Raw genomic sequence first — 17,581 nt, 5'->3', positions numbered from 1 at the left:
TAAGGTTCAACTTACCCAATTTTTTTTTTGGTTGAAGTTAACAACTTAATGGATTGGAGGAGAAGGAATGACATTCTGGACTCAAAAATACTAAGCAGTTTCAATACTTCTTCTTTGTTAAGGCCAGCAGAGGAATCATTAGGTGACATATTCTCAGCACTACTTTTATCCTTGCTTCTCTACAGGGAGAGAAAAACCAAAAACCGTGTCACTGAACTCCACCATTCCAACGCACTCCAGTTGAGTCAGGCAACCACACCTGCGGGTGAGCTCACTCTTTTCAGGGGCGGTACCAACATCACAACTGCTATGACACCCTGTTTACGAGGCTTCAGTAATTAGCCCATGTCCACACTGTACACAAGTTATGCCGACCGCCCATGCTGTACATATACACAGTAATTTTTAGTTATAAAAATATCAGGAAAATATGGACTTGACTGCCCAACCTGTTGCTCAAATTGTCAGCAAGGGCTGAACACATGTCAGCATATATTGCAAGTAATTATTTATTTAGGCCTCAAGAACCTATTAACACTAGCTACAGATAACCTTCCACGTTTTAATATTTCAATATTAACTATACTACATAGAGAGAATTCCCATTTATATTGTACATACATTCTTACGTTCTTTAAGATGACTTTTAAGGGCTAATACAGAGTTACACAGAACCCCATTCACTCAGTCAGGACACAGCCATATACAAACATGTTTTAAGCCATCCCCGGATGAAAGGTCTGTTATAGAGTAAATTTTTTTTTTTTTTTAATCCACTTCTACTTAAAGGCTAGAAGTGAACCTCAACAGGCTCAAACCCTGTCTGCGCTATTTAAGCAACCAGCTCTACTGAAAAGTAACCAAGCAGTATCTTCATTGCTAATGACGTTTTATGTGAATGCAAGAGAGACAATGGAGCAGGCAATCAGACTGTTTGACTTTCATTTACCTGTTCGCTTTCTGCCACAAGCTCTTTCCTGATGAGCTGGAACGCAGCCTTGGTTTTTGCCATTATATCTAGGGCCCCAAACAAAGTCTTTAATTTCCCAGCACTGCTGTTCTGACCTAAAAAAAAAAAAAAAAGTAAAAGTCAAGGACACAAATGGCTTGTTACAGATTGCACTTTTTCTTCCATCCACAGATTTCAAGAGTTCTCACAAGAAAACCACGTCCAGTCCCAGTAAGATAAAAATGTCTCTTCTCTCTTGAAGAAAATTCTATTCTGCAAAGCAGATTACTCCTGCTCTCATATACAAAGTTACCTAAAAATGAAATTAAATAGGTAGTTTGGAAAGCTGTTGTGGTAAGACAGAGCTAGACTTACTCGCCATCTGGAATTCTGCAAATGCCACTCTTTCCAGCTGCACACGAAGGAACTCACAGGGCGCATCCTTCAGGAGTTGGAAGAGGCGTACTGCTTTACTATAATGAAGATCAGCAAGTACACGGTGTTGTTTCCTCAAGTGTTCATCACCAACCTGCACTCAAAGTAGGGTACGTAGTAAATCCCAGACAATTTGTATGTTCATGAGGTAACCAGTAGAAAAAAAAAAAAACTGCTTATGGACTACACAAGCTACCAACAATCATTCCCCAGCTCATTTCATAACGGTTCATCTAAATGCCTACACATCTCTAGAATACATCACCAGCCTGTCATCTTTTAGCATTAGCCATGAAACGACAATAGCATCACAAATTCATATCAAGTAGAACTAAGTTAATCATAAAGAAGAATAATTTGAAAAAAAAAATCAGAAAGCAACATGCAAGTCTCCACTAAGGCTTTAATAAATCATACGCTAATGTTCTGGCAGAAGGCTGCCTGCTTAAGTATCAGAAGAGTGGCTTGGAAGCCAAAGCAATGAAGATATTTATCGTCAGTGGCTTCTGTTATGAGAGCATGGAACTACTAAGAATAGACAGAACCATAAAGCTCAATATGCTCTACAAAGGACAGACGGCTCTTAAAAGTAACATTGTATTTCAAAGATTTGCAAATAAACCACCTCACATTTCTTTGGTTAAATCATTTAAACAAATATATCTCAGCTACAGGTAGAAGGATAAGTATCAATCTCCACACACACTGGAGACATTATGTATGGATCCTACATAGAAAACCAAAACAGTTTGTACAAATACCTGGTTTCTCAGGCAACTGTGGTACATTGAAGCAAGCCTGTGGTGGATGGTTGCAGCCCGATACTGGCAGAGAGGCTGTCGTGCAGACACTGTATCAACATCACAATACTTCAAGGACTTCATCATGGCTTCACTAACTTCCTTCTCTATCTACAAGATAAAACAAAAAGATGTAGTTGTGATTACTTGGAAACTAGAACACCATGATGTGCAAGTGTAAGGGTTAAATCTCTATTTGTGGCACTATCTTTTCATGAAGCCAAACCTTAAAAATGCAAGTGACTAAACATTTTATGGTTTGCAAGAACTACTTGACAAGAGTTCTTCAATCTAGTAAAGGTTTACAAGTTATCCCAGTATCAATTTTGCTCAGCGTTTAGTTTTTCAGGAAGACAATAGCTTATTTTAATCAGATGTTGTCACAAATGTTCTTCATTACCTGTTCCTGAGCCTTCCGTGACAGCGGAGCGTAATCCTGCTGTAGAGTTGCCATCGTGAAATATGTAGTAGACAGCTCCCAGTTCACAGAATCCCAAACGGCTGGATGCACATCTCTCTTCCCTAGTGATCTTAATGCCTTCAGATAGTAGTCAATAGCCTACAGATTATAAAATAATACACGTACATGGTTACTGCTTTACTCATTCCCAAGGAAGCATTCCAAAATAATCTGTCTGAGCCTTCTTCAGTGTTTTCCTTGCACCCAGTTTGGTCATAACTTTAATCCTGACCATGCATTTCTACCTCCCTTGTGTCTGGTACCACAGTCTGTTAAACATCAAGATCTGAATGCCACGGCGCTTCATAGATCAGAGCAATGGAATCAAACCTGAACAACAATACTGAAGCCTATACAGTGAGGATCTGGATAATACGGAAGCAGGAAAGGTATCCCAAGTTATTACATCAAGAGTTACGGATATTTACAAAGATATTTACAAATATTCTGCAGTAAAAGGCATGTTAGGGTATGGGCCATTCTCAAAATAGAATGATGTTACCTTATTATAATAAAGGGCCTCTTCTGGGGAAAACTCTCTTTTCAAGTCACCTTCAGTTGCACAGTGTGCCTGAGCACAAATTCGCATCAGTCTTCCCGTGTTGCACAGCAGAAGAGCAGCATTGGTTGCATCATCAATTGACTCAAAATTCTGAATTCCTTCTTCAAAGCATGAGAAGCTTTTCTTCCAGAGTTGCTGCTCTGTCGTCGATACGTTTTTACTCACTAGGGTTAAGACACGAGGCTTACCATCTCATTCAAATTCTTGAAAGATAACTGAACAAACATTGCCACTGTGTTCTTTCTTGTAAACAACCTTTTAGTTTAAGGGTGATAAGTGATTCTGAAGAGCCAATTCATGGAAAATACTCTTAAGAAAACCTCAAAGACATGAAAATCTTAATATCTGAAGTGGACTATTACACATACTATACTTCCAAAAGAATTGTGATAATGTGGCACACAAAACCCAGGGGAAATTAACAGGATAGAACGCAAATTTTTTTTTTCAGGGTAATATTCAGGGTATTGCAGTTACTTCCATAAACTTACAGTATGAAACAAGTAAAAACTGACTTTTACAGACACGTGACATTCAGTATTTGAGCTTTGACTTCAGCTAAATAGCAGTTCTGTAAAAACATGGAGATTATGAAAAATTACAAAATTAAATTAGAAGTCCAACCCCAAATCCTTCAAATATTAATTGGACAAAAGTGACCGAAAACAGCCGGTATTTGGGAGACTGGAGCTGTTTACACTGAACCTCCACCATCTAATTTGTTCTAGTTTATATTTGTAGACAAGACATTATTGGTTTTGCTTTCAAAAACAAAAACCCACCGAACACCTTACCCTAACAAGGAAGCTTAGCCAACCTCCATTTCCTCAGAAAAACCCCACCAAAAATAAACCAGAAGCAAAGGTTCCAATGATTTACTTACCAAAAAAATGTATAGGCTGACTTCACTGAAACTATTCATATGTTTAAATTAAGCTTACACTCGTTCACACTGGGCTAAACCAAACACATCAAGAATGCAACATGCCCTCCCTTTTTTAAGTGTTGGTTTAAAGTTTCCATTATGTTTTTGAGGGCATTCTACATACTTCAAAAGAATTTCTCCAAAGCTATAGATTCCATTATTCACTTTAGGCTCAGTTAAGTACAGTGTAAAAGCCACAGTAATCTTATGTAGACAATATTTACAACGGACATGAAAATTACATAACATCAATTACAGAAAAGTATTTACTATGAAGTTCTTTGAATGTCTTCTTTATAATCAGAAATACACAAGATTTCTTGCACTGTTAGTGAACATGATTATTGCTGTAGCTCTGTAATAGTAAGAAGTGAAAAAAAAATACTTGCCCACTCGCTCAGTCTGCACTGCAGCAGCCTGGTTCATGTAAAACACTCCAATCTCGTTCCTGATGTTACCCATCCTCTTTAGTACCTGTATACGCTGCTCTGGATTTTGGTTTTTTAAGTTACTGAAAAGTAAAATTTCATAAGCTGCTTCGTAACATTTACAGCTGACGGAAAGTTGGCATTCCAAGTCTGTAGACAAGTCAGTAGCCCAGGCAAACACTAGAAAACAAAATGCAAAGCTTGCATGTCAAACAGTATTTCCAAACACACTTAAATCTGCGATAGTCATCATTCTGGGCATTCTGCTCTAGACTAAGTATAAGACCTATGTCAGAATGATCCCGCAATTCCTACAGATAAGCACAATTTACGCATTACTTAAGCAATTACTGTCTTCAGTTATTTTACAGCTTCAGGCATGTCATACAATAACTTGGACAACCTCCTTACATATGACAGGCACGATAAGCTTTCTCTGAAGTAAACAGAACTGAAGCATAATAAACCCTCCTCCAGAAATGACACTAGTGCATGGTTTGGGGAGGCATGTTTTGGGAAACAATGAAATTACTTACGTCTGTCATATAACTGAATTATGCCAGTTATATCAGTATCATACCTTGGCACCTGGATTCTCTGTGAAGACTGTGTAGTATTTCCTGATCTTCTTTTGTTTGGTAATTATATTCTTCAAGATATGCTGCTCTGTTGTTTGCATTTTGAGCAAGCATTAATTGGATATCTCCACAAAGGGTTAAACACTGACAAAGAAATACTAATACTTCAGGAAGCATGCTGGCACAGAGACAACAGTAGGTATCTGTTAGAAAAAAAAAAATCCCATGGATGAGGGAGGGGGAAAGAAAAGAATTAAACGTCAAAAGATTTGACACAGGCTGACAATATAATTGTTTTTTCTGTTACCTGTCACACTCATTCTCTGTATGCAGACAACAGACATTCTTGTAAGAACTAACCTATTTTAAAGTCATAGTTGCTCTACACAGCTGACAATTCCAAAAGAGCAACTACGTGCTTCAAGATGAGCAGTGAATCTGGTAATTACAAATGCTAATCTTAGATGTGACTAAAGGAAAACTGACTTTCTACAGATTAACTCAAGTGAGATACAGCCTGAAAAAATAACTTCCAAAAGGTACAGTTTAAACTTGATTCTCAAGTCTTTCAAAGACTGAAAGCTGAAGAATGCTTTGAGTCTCTGATAAGCATATTGATGCTTTGTGTTAAGATCAAGCGTTCTTGCTTTATAAGCCTCCCCCCACCCCAAGCCCTACAAATAGGGAAGCAAAATAGCAGTACCAAGCTAATGGCATTTTCTGATTAGTTATTCTCATTATTGTAGTAATATTCTAAACAGCCTGATTTTACTTCTTTCCTTTTCCTCAATAATACTTGAAGATGTATTTCATTTCAGAGGAGTATCCAATTCAGCTGATGAACAAGTTTGGTATTTCTGAGGGTCAGGAATATTTTTAAATGAAATGGGAACCACCAGGCATTTCCAGTGAAAAAATATCTGCATGCAGCGATAGCACTTAGACCACAGAATACCATCTCGGTTTTGGCACCAGGGCCGACTCTCCCAACTTCAAGTGCTCTGAAGCTCCAAATCTGCACTCCAGGTTTCCCAATCTCTCAAAATGGGAGCACCTTTCTACCAGACACAAGAGTTACTCTTACTACAGACTTCCCTCCTGAATAATGAGCTAGACACTTAGTTTAACTAAACACACGGTTGTCAGACTTGTCACTGCACGCCACTAGGGTAAATCATGCACAAGAGAAGTATTTGATATTGTGAAAGGTATATACAGGCAACGGTACAGATGACAAATACGTTCTAGTAACTTACCGTGGCACTGTAAAGCCAGCTTGATGTATCGTAACGCTCTCCCATATTTCTGTAGAATCATAGCAGCATCAGATAGAACATAATAAGCCTTGGATGATTTCAGAATGAGCTGGAGTTTCATTTTATATTGCCACGATCCAGGAATCATTCCTGACTGACTGGAATGCTTACCCTTCTGAAATGAGCCCACTGCAACACAAACGGAACCTCATTTAAATGTCATCTCCATAACATATGGCAGAAGTTGGACGTAACTTCATCAGCATACCGACAGAATGTAAATTGCCTTATTACAGCGCTGCACGAGTAGAGTTATGCCAACTTGCCTGCCCCTACATTTTTCATCTGCAAAACGGACCCAATACTTGGAACTTTTCCACATACTCCACCTGATAGCAGGATGCTCGAATACAGTGACAATGCAGCTAGCCTCTCGTACTTCAAACAGCTTTTGAAATACAGGAGTGCAGTGGCCAAGACTATTCTGTTAGGTAGCAGTAGAAAAGAATGGGAAAGCCACAGGCATAATTTGTCACGTTCTCCACCAAATCCTTAGGATATATGCTCTGTTAATGTATGAACAGTCTCAAGGCCAGAAAGCCTCCATTTGTGAGTTTAGCCTCCAGCACAGAAGGAACTGGATAAGCTGGTCCTTCCCACAAGGAAAACCGATGTCTTTCTCACACTAGTTTCACGACATCCTCAGCATAAGATGATGAAGGTTCCTTCTTCGATGCAGTGGTTATGGAACCAGAAAGAACAGGCCACTGACTTTAGGCATAAAGGACAGAATTTTGTCCTGACAATATTCGCACACAGAAATGAGTCTCTTGCTTCCAGGTGGACCTACAAGGCCTGACTTGCAAGCCCACTATCTTTAGTAAGTTCTAGCAGAACTACATGTTTATGTTAGGACAAAGACACATCTAATACAGGAACAACTCATGCAGTTAAAGACACAGAATGCACATATACTGTATATATAGTATGTCTCTCTATATATGTATATATTCAAAAGTAGTTCTCTTCAAGAATTAGGAGCACTTATCCTTTCTATATGCATGTAAACATACACACATAGCAGAGAAACTACATAATTTGCATAAACAAATGCACATACTGGAGAAGCAAAAGCTTCTCCCTTATGTTTGAACTATTTTTCTCTGGGTTGAATTCAATCCTTATGACCTAAACAAGTAGCAGCATTGCTACTTCAGGGAAGAACTCCAGCACAGCTCCAGCCATCAACTAAAATATTTTTTTCTGATCTGTGCAGTATTTATCTCCCACATCCCCCAGGGAACACCTGTTTCTAAACAGAAGTTAACATGTGGGCATTCTCCTTGCCAGCTAGCAAGCAGCTGCAATGTGTCATCAGTTCCAAGTTGTGAAGGCAGAAGACAAGAGCCTGGCTGCAGCAAATAAGCACGCTGTTCTTGCTGAGCTGACCTAGGTAGAATTTCTCAGTAGATCTTGGTAACAATTAGTCTCACAGTCCACGTTAACAGTACTGTGCAGAATTTATGCAAGCTCAATACAATTAACTTTCTGATGGAGGTGTTAAATTCTGTGGTCACATATCTGATAAAAACTAAGAAAGTATGCATACATCTCCAGGTCACTGACATTCAAGAGACAATCATAAAACTGGAAGAGAACCATGAGAACACTTAAATGAGTAACTCAAAACTGAACTTGCTTATTATTTAGAGATTTTCAAAGGGGGAAGGGAGGACAGAGGAAAGAATAAATAATTGTTAAAATATGCAAGACTTAAATTTCTTGCTGGGTTAGGCTTATAGGGCTTCTTGCCCTGCAGGGAACTCCACTACTTTCAGAAGAAGAGTCTTTCCTGTACCTTTTTATGGCACTCCAGAGAAAAATAAAATAGACAGACTATAGTCTGAAACTTCTGGAGTTTGAGTATTTAAGCAAACAAAACATCTTTTATTTGCTGCTTCCTTCCACAATTTTAGAGGTACAAGAAAAAACCAAAATCCTAGTTAATGTTTTATATGCAATTCAGCAGCAAGCATGATGTAGGAGAAAAACCTGCCAGAAGTCAGAAGTTCTTCCACAAAACTTCCAAGTCACAAAAAATAACTAAGACTGTTTTAAAAACAACCCACACAACTTATGGTGCTCTTCGTACCAAACCCCAAAATACTAAGCCCTTATGGAAGGCATCTGCAAGCCACATCTAAATAGGGTCCAGTAAAATTATGTGTTTACTAATAAAAGATGCTTTGATACGTAAAATATCCTAACTGAGCTATTCTGTTCATATCTAAAAAGGAACAGACTGTTCTCCAGTTTTCGGTATACTACTTTTGCTTATGCAATAGTGTAATTAGTGACTATACACACACTGTTTTGACAATCAAAATAAAGTAGCAGCAGTTTGTGTTGGCACTGGAAAGGTCTTATTTGCACAACAATACAACTTACTTTTGTCTAGAAATAACGCCATCTGTTTTTCCAGACACTCGGGACCACCACTGGTGGATTCATCTTCATATTTCAATGGGATTGGTGTGCTGGGGTCAGCTGCAGGAAGGTCACCCTCTTTTTTAACGCTGCTGTCAACAGACTTCAAGCCCTGCAAGAAGAAAAAAAAAAAATCTTTAATTCACCTTGAAAGCAGTATTTAGCAAATATGGAATACATCGAGAAGTTGGTACTAGGTGAAACATCATTAGAAGGTTGATGGTAAACTCACCTCCAGGACGTAGTTGAGCACTAGCCTGCAGCGCTCCTCAGTGCCATGGCAGACAGGAAACGCGCAGCTCGGCTTCATTGAGGGGGGCAGCAGGGAAGGAATAAGAAGAAAATAAAGGTTCAACGTATGAAATATCAAAATTACTGGTTAAAAGATGCAAATGAGAGATAGCATTAAGAAAACCTGCTTAAGGAACATCTGAACTCTACACTATAAAGTGTCACAGTATTTCTTTCCTTTATCTCAGTGAGCAATTCATATACCTGGTCATCTACACTAGGCCTCTCCTAGTAATGTCGAAGACTATGCCAAGAGGAGAAGAGATGAGACAACTCTATTCCATAAGAGTAATTAGAAAAGCATCCATAGATGGTCTGCGATGCAGACCCAGGAAGATAAGCAGATTCAATACTACACAGAAATTATTTCTTCAGCTTATACATCGAAGTTGCCCTTTTGTAACCGTTAGAACAACTCAGTGCCTTGGGGGTTTTTCTAGGAGTTTGGTTTTTTGTTTTCTTCTGGGGTAGAGTAGAAGGGAGAGGAGAAAGGGGAAATTGAGTGCTTCTGCACCTGTACGAGTTGTTGTATTTTCAGCTGATGGACCTTGAGGTGTTAGAAATTATGACAGTAATAAGAGTTAGAAATTTTTTTAGGAAATCTTGTTCTTTGCTACTCAGCACAGACATTAGAAAAAAAAGTTTAGCTTTTAACCAATGAGAGTCATTTCATAATCATATCCCAATATAGGTTAGACAAGTAAAACATCAGAAGTAAAATGCTATGAACAGTTTCTTCATTCATCTTCCCAGTTTCTCGTATTCCTCTGTTTTGTTTCAATAATAATGCACAGAAAGTACGATGAAGGTAGCAGTATTGCACTTCTGCCAATTCACTGATGAAGCACATGTATGCCAGTGAAGTTTCAGGAATACTATAGTTATGCACCCAGCTGTCCCCTTAGACACAACATATACACATGTGCAGAGTAAAGCTTCATCTCTTTTTTTTTAAATTAGCTATAATCAAAATTTCAAGGAAATCAAGTTGCTGTATTCTGACCAGTTACCTTGGAAAGACAAATCAAAGAGGGAAATCAAAGACTAACACTGTGGATATGAAGTAGCTGATGCTCCCAGAAAAAAACCCAAACATCAATATTGCTTCAGAAAAAAAAAAAAATAAGATGACCACAAGTTTCGGTTATCTACAGCTCTTATACATGGCCACAGTTGGCAGAATTTTCTCTGCTGCGTGGCAGGAATAATTTTTCTGTAGCCAGCTATGCAGAATCATGCCATAAAGGACACGTGCAAGATGGTAGGGGAAAGTCTACGTTAAACCTGCTATACCGTAAAATTCAAAGACCTCAAATTTTATGAGCAGCTCATGAAAAGTTTCTTTCCCCACTGCCTCACGCTTCAGTTAACCTGAAGACAAACTAACAGGTAACTGAATTCCAGTAAGAAACCTTACTACATGAACCGAATCTTTCAAGAAAACCCTTCAAAAAATCCACAACTTCGCTTACACGTATTCGATGAACAGACTTGTATTTTTCTGGTACTGATAACTCTCCAACAGATTTGATTATAGCCACCGCTTTATTGTCATCTGGTGGATCCGAACTGTTACTGTAAGAACCATTTTCATCACTGTCTGGCATTTCTTCTTCTTCCTCGCTATAACTTTCATCAGAATTTCCGTTTATAGGGAAGTTTGTACTGTCTTCTTTTTTAGGTTCATCCAACTGAAAAAGCTCTGATAACATGTAGTTTGCTGAAGCGATAATCTTTTTAAATAAGAGAAAAAAAATTAGTGATTCGTTTTTCAAGTTAAATTTCTCTTTTGAGAGGCAACATCAATATAATTTGTCTTAGAGTAAGGAATAAACAGTACATGCAAGTAGGTATTTGATAAGCTGTAAATACAGCCTACACACACATACACTGTATGACCATATTTTTGAGCACTGAATTTTATCAATATTTAAGAAGCAAACAGCTGGAGACAGTATCTTATCAACTATCCATATGTGTGCATGCAGCCCATGCAATCAAGCTTGCGAACACTTGGTTTTAACCCCCAGCTTACAAGGTCTTCACCTCTTGTTTTGCAAGTGAGAACATAAAGGTAAAAATTGGGAATACAGGCCACCACGGCCCAAGATGGTTTTGTTTAGGTTTTTTCTTAAAAGAAAAACAAATAAATAAGGGCAGCTCTTGATCATCCTAGTTACTTCTTTTGAGGGCAATCCTGACAAACTCCTTGCTCATTCACATCTTTTGAGTTTTACATATTCTCTCAAACTGCAGCTATGCTGCCTTCCAGAGAAGCTTCTACCTCCTCCACTTTTGTTCTAATTCAGGCAAGAAAGGTAAAATCTACCATAAGAAATAAAAAAAGAAACCCAAAACCAACAACAAAACAGCAGCTGGCATCTTAGTTGACAGTAAGGAGGTATTTGTCCTTTCTCTTCTCTGGACTGCTGCTGCATGAAGAAACACAAGGAAGTAATGAAAGCTGTGTTCTAGGAGGGCTAAGCATTCAGGGGTCTGCATTTCATTCCTTCCTGCTTCCTCAGTTTATTCATCTGTGGACTTGAATATTATACACTGCCAGAGTTTCAAAATACATTGATGAATGAGGAGACATTGGATACAAGCATTTAAAAGCTATCCTGTAGCAGCAGCAGCATTCACAAAACTAAAAGTTTACAGCATGAAGAAATCAGTTTCAACTTCTCAAAAACAAACAAAAAACCCACCAAAACTGGTAACCCAACAAATAAGAGATTCAGAGTAAAACTCAAGAGGTCAAACAGGACACCAGGGCACAAACAGCATATACCTGTAGGGTAAGTGTAGCTTACTCTTTATAGTGAGAAAGGAAATAAAGCTATACAATAAGTCAAGAGAAATACAGCACACACTTGCAATAGCCTAAAACAAGCAGCATTCCCTCCTGCTTCAGTTTGGTTTTATACAGAAATAAAAAGCCTTGAGGCAAGATGTACCAAAGTTCAACCTCCTTTCTTGCCTAACTGTACCACGCAGTCCTGTGCATGCCGCACATAACCTCCCCTCCTCCCGCTCAAAAGAGAAAGAACATCAACACCTGGAAGCCAACCTGGTCCAGCATCAGCCCGCGCTCCAGAACACTTCAACAACATTCACATCAAAGACTAAGACAGCGAGATGAGAAATATGTATACGCACTATAGGCACACATTCAATTATTTCATCTAACTTTCTCTAAGCACATCTGCTCTTCAAAAGTTATTTTGGAACCATAAACACACCTAACATTTAAGCCAGTAAGAACAATACAATAATAATCCTTACAATAAATACTAAGCCCTTTTCTTTCTATCTCAAATTTACTTGACTGAACTCTTGCTCCAACAACTCTCACTCTCCTATTCTGAGGAATTTTAACAGTAAAGAGATGAGTCGTCTGCTAAGAAATTTGGATCAGATCCAGTTTAAAAAAAAAAAAACAAACAAAACCAATCACACACCACACTTGCATGCCTTAAAGTGACCTGCTTCTGGACACCTGGTCCCTCAATTGGAATGAACAGTTTTATATTAAGTGCTTAGGCCCCACCTTGAATTACTGACTCTTGTGTAGCTCCAGGATTATGTGAATGCTAAGTAATAGCTTTCAGGCTTCAACTTTTGGATTTAGGCACCTTAAGAAGGATCTGACTGCTAAAAGACTTGCAGTTTTGCTTCATGCACACACAGAGTGATTATGACAGGGCATAAGTTCTAGAACACATTTTTACAGTGAAATCTCTTGCTTTCGAGATGCCTTTTTTTCCCCCAATGCCGAGCGAGTGTCGAGTGAAGGACTTGCAATTAATTTCCCTGAAACTGACCTTGGGGATATCAACTCCAGCATTTTACTTCCTGAACACCTCTGAATATAAAAAAGTGTCAAGAGTAATTTCTAAAACACAGCAATAGGGTAGCTAGGGAGGGGGAATTAAAAAAAAAAAATTAGTCACAAAAATTGTGCCCACATTCCTTCCTTCTGCTTGCAAACATCCTCTCTACTTCTGCCTGTTCAAAAAAAGATATTACATTTAATGCCACTGAAGCCCTCTATTTAGGACAGCATGGTTACTTACGGTTCCTGGCTCTGGTAATAAAGGGCACGTTCTAGCTCTTGGTTCTGCTGGAGTCCAGCGAGACCGGACCAGAATACAGTCCAGCAATTTCATACAAAGCAGCACTGAGACACAAGCTCTCCGCAGTAGCACTGCTATATCATGTAAGCTGTGTTAGGTAACTTCCTATCAGAACAGCAACCTTTTGGCATTAGACATTTGTCTGAACTGCCAACCAAACAACATTTTACACTTCTTGTGTATTTTTGGAGGGCTTTTTGCAGAGATGTTAAAAAAAATCCCAGAAAATTAGTTATTCTACCAGGCTGTTTTCAGAACCAATATACAACTGCTGAGAAGGCAAAAGGAGGTCACCACTGTGCAGGAGTATGAATTCAATTAACCAGATCAAATAAGCAGTCTCTCCTGCCCTACTAAAAAGTTATTTATGGAGTTAAATATCCTGTATAGGAAAGGGAAAAAGATTCGAGCCTGATCAAGTTTAGAAGAGAATAAAAAACAACTGGTAAAGAATGACTATTACTTGTTCTAAAAGCTTGTAGACCACAAGAGGCAAACAAGAGAAGGATCTTATGCCAGCAAAAAAATATAATTCTCAAGAGCTCCTAGTGGGATTTTGAGAGCTTTCCACAACTTTAGAATAAATCTACAAAATACTTATTTAGTTAATATATGCCATGTCTCCTCTTGCAATCCATTTTAAATACAACTCAGATTTTTCACATCACGTTTTTGGGATCAATTTTCAGTTGAAAACAGCTTACATCTAGACCATGTACACATGAATTAAGTTATACTTGGGATTAGATTTCAGTTTCAGTATAAATATTTCTTTTTCAAATTTATGATGTGTTGCCTATAAATAGTAAAAATGTTAAGTTACCATGTTAATGTACCATAGCCTGCATAAAGCAGCTCCTGTCCAACCAACTTCCAAGCCTCCTGCAGTATCCCAGTTTACTTTTTCGGTTAAATGCGCTGATACTCCCTTATATCATTCTGAACCTACACATTTCTCAATTTAAGACAAGGAAGAGATTATGAATAGACTCGGTCTAAATCCCAAGGAGAAAGCAGGACACTGTCTCCTGCAACTAAAAAAGATGCTAGCACATCTGGCAGCAGTAATACTTAAGATATACATACCTTCTTTACCTCCCTACACTTTAATAAACTACTTTCAGAGCAATTAGATTCCTGTTTTTCTTAGAAAAGAATGAGAACCAAGTATCTGGAATAAAGGAGGTCAATACAGTTTCATCTCCTTTTCATTACTTTTCTGACTGCTTCTGAAAGTGCAGAGCATCTCAAGGTACTGATGGCTGATACAATGGTCTAATGAAGAGATCAGGAGTTTGAGGTTCTTTGTCTGACTCTCCCACCTACCACAGACTAGTTGAGATTGGAAGAGACCTCTGGAGACTGTCTAGCCCAACCCCCTTGCTCAAAGCAAATTGCTCAGGGCCACGTCCAGTCGGGCTTTGAGTATCTCAAAGGATGGAGACTCTATAACCTCTCTGGTTGACCTATCCCAATGTCCAGCCACCTTCAGAGTAAAAATGTTTTTTCTTATGTTTACATTTTACAATGTCTAGCGAAGATCTGCTTCAGTGTCCGTACAGCTTCCAAACAGAAAAGGGCTCTTCGGGAACGAGAGCCAAAGAGCAAACGTAATGACAAGTTCCTTTTCAGAGCAGGACAGAAGACTCGTGCAGCAATGAGGGTCAGTGAAGGCTACTAATTTAAAAAAAAAGTCTGGGGTCTCTTTAAACATAAATCAATTTCTAAGTTTAAAAATAAATTTAAATTCTCTCCCTTGCAGAGGGAGGAGGAAGTACCATACAAAATATAACCAGGTGCATTACTATGACAGCATTTCCATTATATTTATACAAAGCTACAAGAAAACATGTAATTCTTACTTGAGGATGTCTGCCATTGTCCAGTAACTTAAGACAATTAAGGAGCAATGTTCTGATAGTGCCATAGTGTTTTTTGTTCTGGTTTTTCTTCAGCATCATATTGCAAGCAACTCTAAAAGAAAGTTAAACGAAATAGTAAGTCCCTAGATAACCTCTTTGTGCTAGAAGAAAAAAAAAAAAGCTTTAAACAATACTACTGTGAATGTAAATCTCCCAAACTTTATGATGGGTCTACAAGACTTACTCAGTAAGAGCACAGTTTACATGGAGAAATGGTGAAAAGGAGAAATTCTGTGTTGATTTAGTGGGACTGAGTCTTACCAAGCTTATGTGTAAAAAGATTTTAATTTCATACATTTGGACTTCATAATAATTTTTGGTCTATATTCTTAACAAATACAACTGCACCAAAAATTCAGTATTACAACAAAAATTATAAAAACTCACTTGTATAGAAGAATTGCCACTGGCATTGTAAAAGGGTTCTGGTATTTGTCTTCCGTCTCTTCACAGAGGGTGGTTAGGTCATAGAGCTTCACTATATCACTCCCACTTGCTGAAAGTTAAGACTCTTCATTAATCAACATGACGTTAACATAAATCTTCTTAAATTTATCTAAATCTACTTACCCTTAAATAGCCAATAAGTATGTCCTTCTTTGGTGCAATTTGATTTCAGAAAGGATAAGATATTTTGAGCAATATCTTTTATCACTTTGGTAGAAAAATTAGAGTTTTCCAAATTGGGAATATCTTCAGTCTTGATCATTTCATATTTCTGCAAGGAATATGTGTTAAAACTCAAGATTAGTCAGGTTTTCTGCCACCTACCCCCCCAAAATCTATACATCAGTGTCTCTTAGCAACTGCTAAGAGAAACATAGGCTACTATTATGATACAGTGTCATGATAAATTGAGTTAATTTCTATGATTTACTTTAAAAGCAAGCACATCTTAGTTACACTACTCGATAAAAGTGTTGAAGAGGATTCACTTCTATGACAAATATGGTAAAGTAAAAGGAGAACAAGAGGTGAAAAAAAACCATACAACATTAATTATTACTTCAATGAAACCTAGTCAGCCTAGTAAGCAACTAGGTGCTACCAGGTACAACAGAAACTCAGCTGGCATGTGTGGTCTATTGTGAAATAGTAAATACAAACAAAGGTTTAAAAAGCATGCATCTATCTTGGCACGTGAACACTACAGATTTTAAGATGCAAGAAAGTGATGTATTTCTGCTTCTACGTTTTTTAGTTTTGCCTTCGTTCATACACCGGGGGAAGAAGGAACCTTGCATGCATGGAAAGGAGGAAAAAAGGGAACACAGTATTTTTGTATGACTGTTGCAAGCTGTGTAGACACTCCTCATTCTGCAATAAAGGATTCTTGTAATCATTTTGTCACAAGAGTAAGATTAAAAAGAGATCTGTTACAACTGGAGCAGTTTCAGAAACTGAAGAACAGATGAACTACGCATAATGCAAAGAGACACTCTTACCTGAACGATTCCATTAACATGAAAGCACATCACAAGCTCTGGTACATTGCATATTAAGTTGTCCAACCAATAGTCAATTCCTGTCAGCACATTTATTGGCTTGTTGTTATCCCTAAAACCAAACATTTCTAGTGTTATTTAAGTCTTTATTTACCCTTCAGAAAATATTAGGGATGTTGACTAATGGGATTTAGATTTAAGCCACCTGGGAGTTGATGGATACTAAAACAATTATTTGTGAATTGTACTATTTTAAAGAGTCAAACAAGGAATTACGCCAAACAAAACAGATGTACTGATCTCTCCAATGGAATACACTCACATTCCCTCAGCAGTTTGAATTTTTGCCCACACTTATACTGAAACTTTAACAAGCTTCAGATGTCACACTATTACCAAGATAACAAGTACTTAAGAAGTTCTAAAGGAATAACAGTATTAGCTGCAACTAATTATAGTGCAAGCCCTCTCCCAGACCTGCCAAAACTCCTTGCAAAGCAAGGTACTGTTAATTCCTAGATGTGTCTTAAAAAGATGACAAACTCATCAAGCAAGTTTCAAGGGTTTTTTGCTCATTCTTTGCCTACACATAGGCAGGAACAGAAAACAATGGTAATCAAGTAATCAACATGAAGTATTAGGGAACAGTAAGACAGTCAGAACTTAAAACTACTATAGTGACAAGTACTTATGAAGTGCCCAACTAGCAGTTATTGAAATTCAGAATCCCAGTAAGAGAAATATTACTGCCCTCTTATAAAAATAGCAATAGAATGAAATTAAGGACTAGATGTACAGAAGTGTTTTAACACTCAACATTCACATGGAAGTCAGTCAAGGTTGTAAACCGCCAGTGCTTTCAAATAAAGATTTTGTTACAGAGCCAGAAAAGATTCTCAAGTCCCAG

At 38.0% G+C, this 17,581-nt stretch overlaps 1 protein-coding gene across 1 annotated transcript in view; it reads right to left on the bottom strand.

Moving 5' to 3' along the window:
- The window catches only part of EDRF1 (erythroid differentiation regulatory factor 1), a 29,557-nt gene that overhangs the window by 5,012 nt on the left and 6,964 nt on the right, over positions 1–17,581 (bottom strand). The window contains exons 9-24 of the mRNA XM_087767971.1: positions 16,675–16,786; positions 15,800–15,947; positions 15,617–15,725; positions 15,170–15,281; positions 10,644–10,904; positions 9,113–9,184; positions 8,842–8,992; positions 6,394–6,582; positions 5,140–5,340; positions 4,521–4,739; positions 3,147–3,370; positions 2,585–2,743; positions 2,146–2,295; positions 1,325–1,478; positions 950–1,065; positions 16–179 (exon numbers count right to left, since the gene is read on the bottom strand). Of these exons, the coding sequence (XP_087624097.1) occupies positions 16–179; positions 950–1,065; positions 1,325–1,478; positions 2,146–2,295; positions 2,585–2,743; positions 3,147–3,370; positions 4,521–4,739; positions 5,140–5,340; positions 6,394–6,582; positions 8,842–8,992; positions 9,113–9,184; positions 10,644–10,904; positions 15,170–15,281; positions 15,617–15,725; positions 15,800–15,947; positions 16,675–16,786 (2,541 nt within the window). The remainder of the gene's footprint in view (positions 1–15; positions 180–949; positions 1,066–1,324; positions 1,479–2,145; positions 2,296–2,584; positions 2,744–3,146; positions 3,371–4,520; positions 4,740–5,139; positions 5,341–6,393; positions 6,583–8,841; positions 8,993–9,112; positions 9,185–10,643; positions 10,905–15,169; positions 15,282–15,616; positions 15,726–15,799; positions 15,948–16,674; positions 16,787–17,581) is intronic.

Source organism: Nipponia nippon, unplaced genomic scaffold (genome assembly GCF_047370975.1).
Source record: "Nipponia nippon isolate SJK-2023a ecotype South Korea unplaced genomic scaffold, ASM4737097v1 scaffold_3, whole genome shotgun sequence".
NCBI classification, from domain to species: domain Eukaryota; kingdom Metazoa; phylum Chordata; class Aves; order Pelecaniformes; family Threskiornithidae; genus Nipponia; species Nipponia nippon.
Note: the sequence above shows the minus strand (reverse complement) of the source record. Positions and strands in the feature narration are given on the sequence as shown.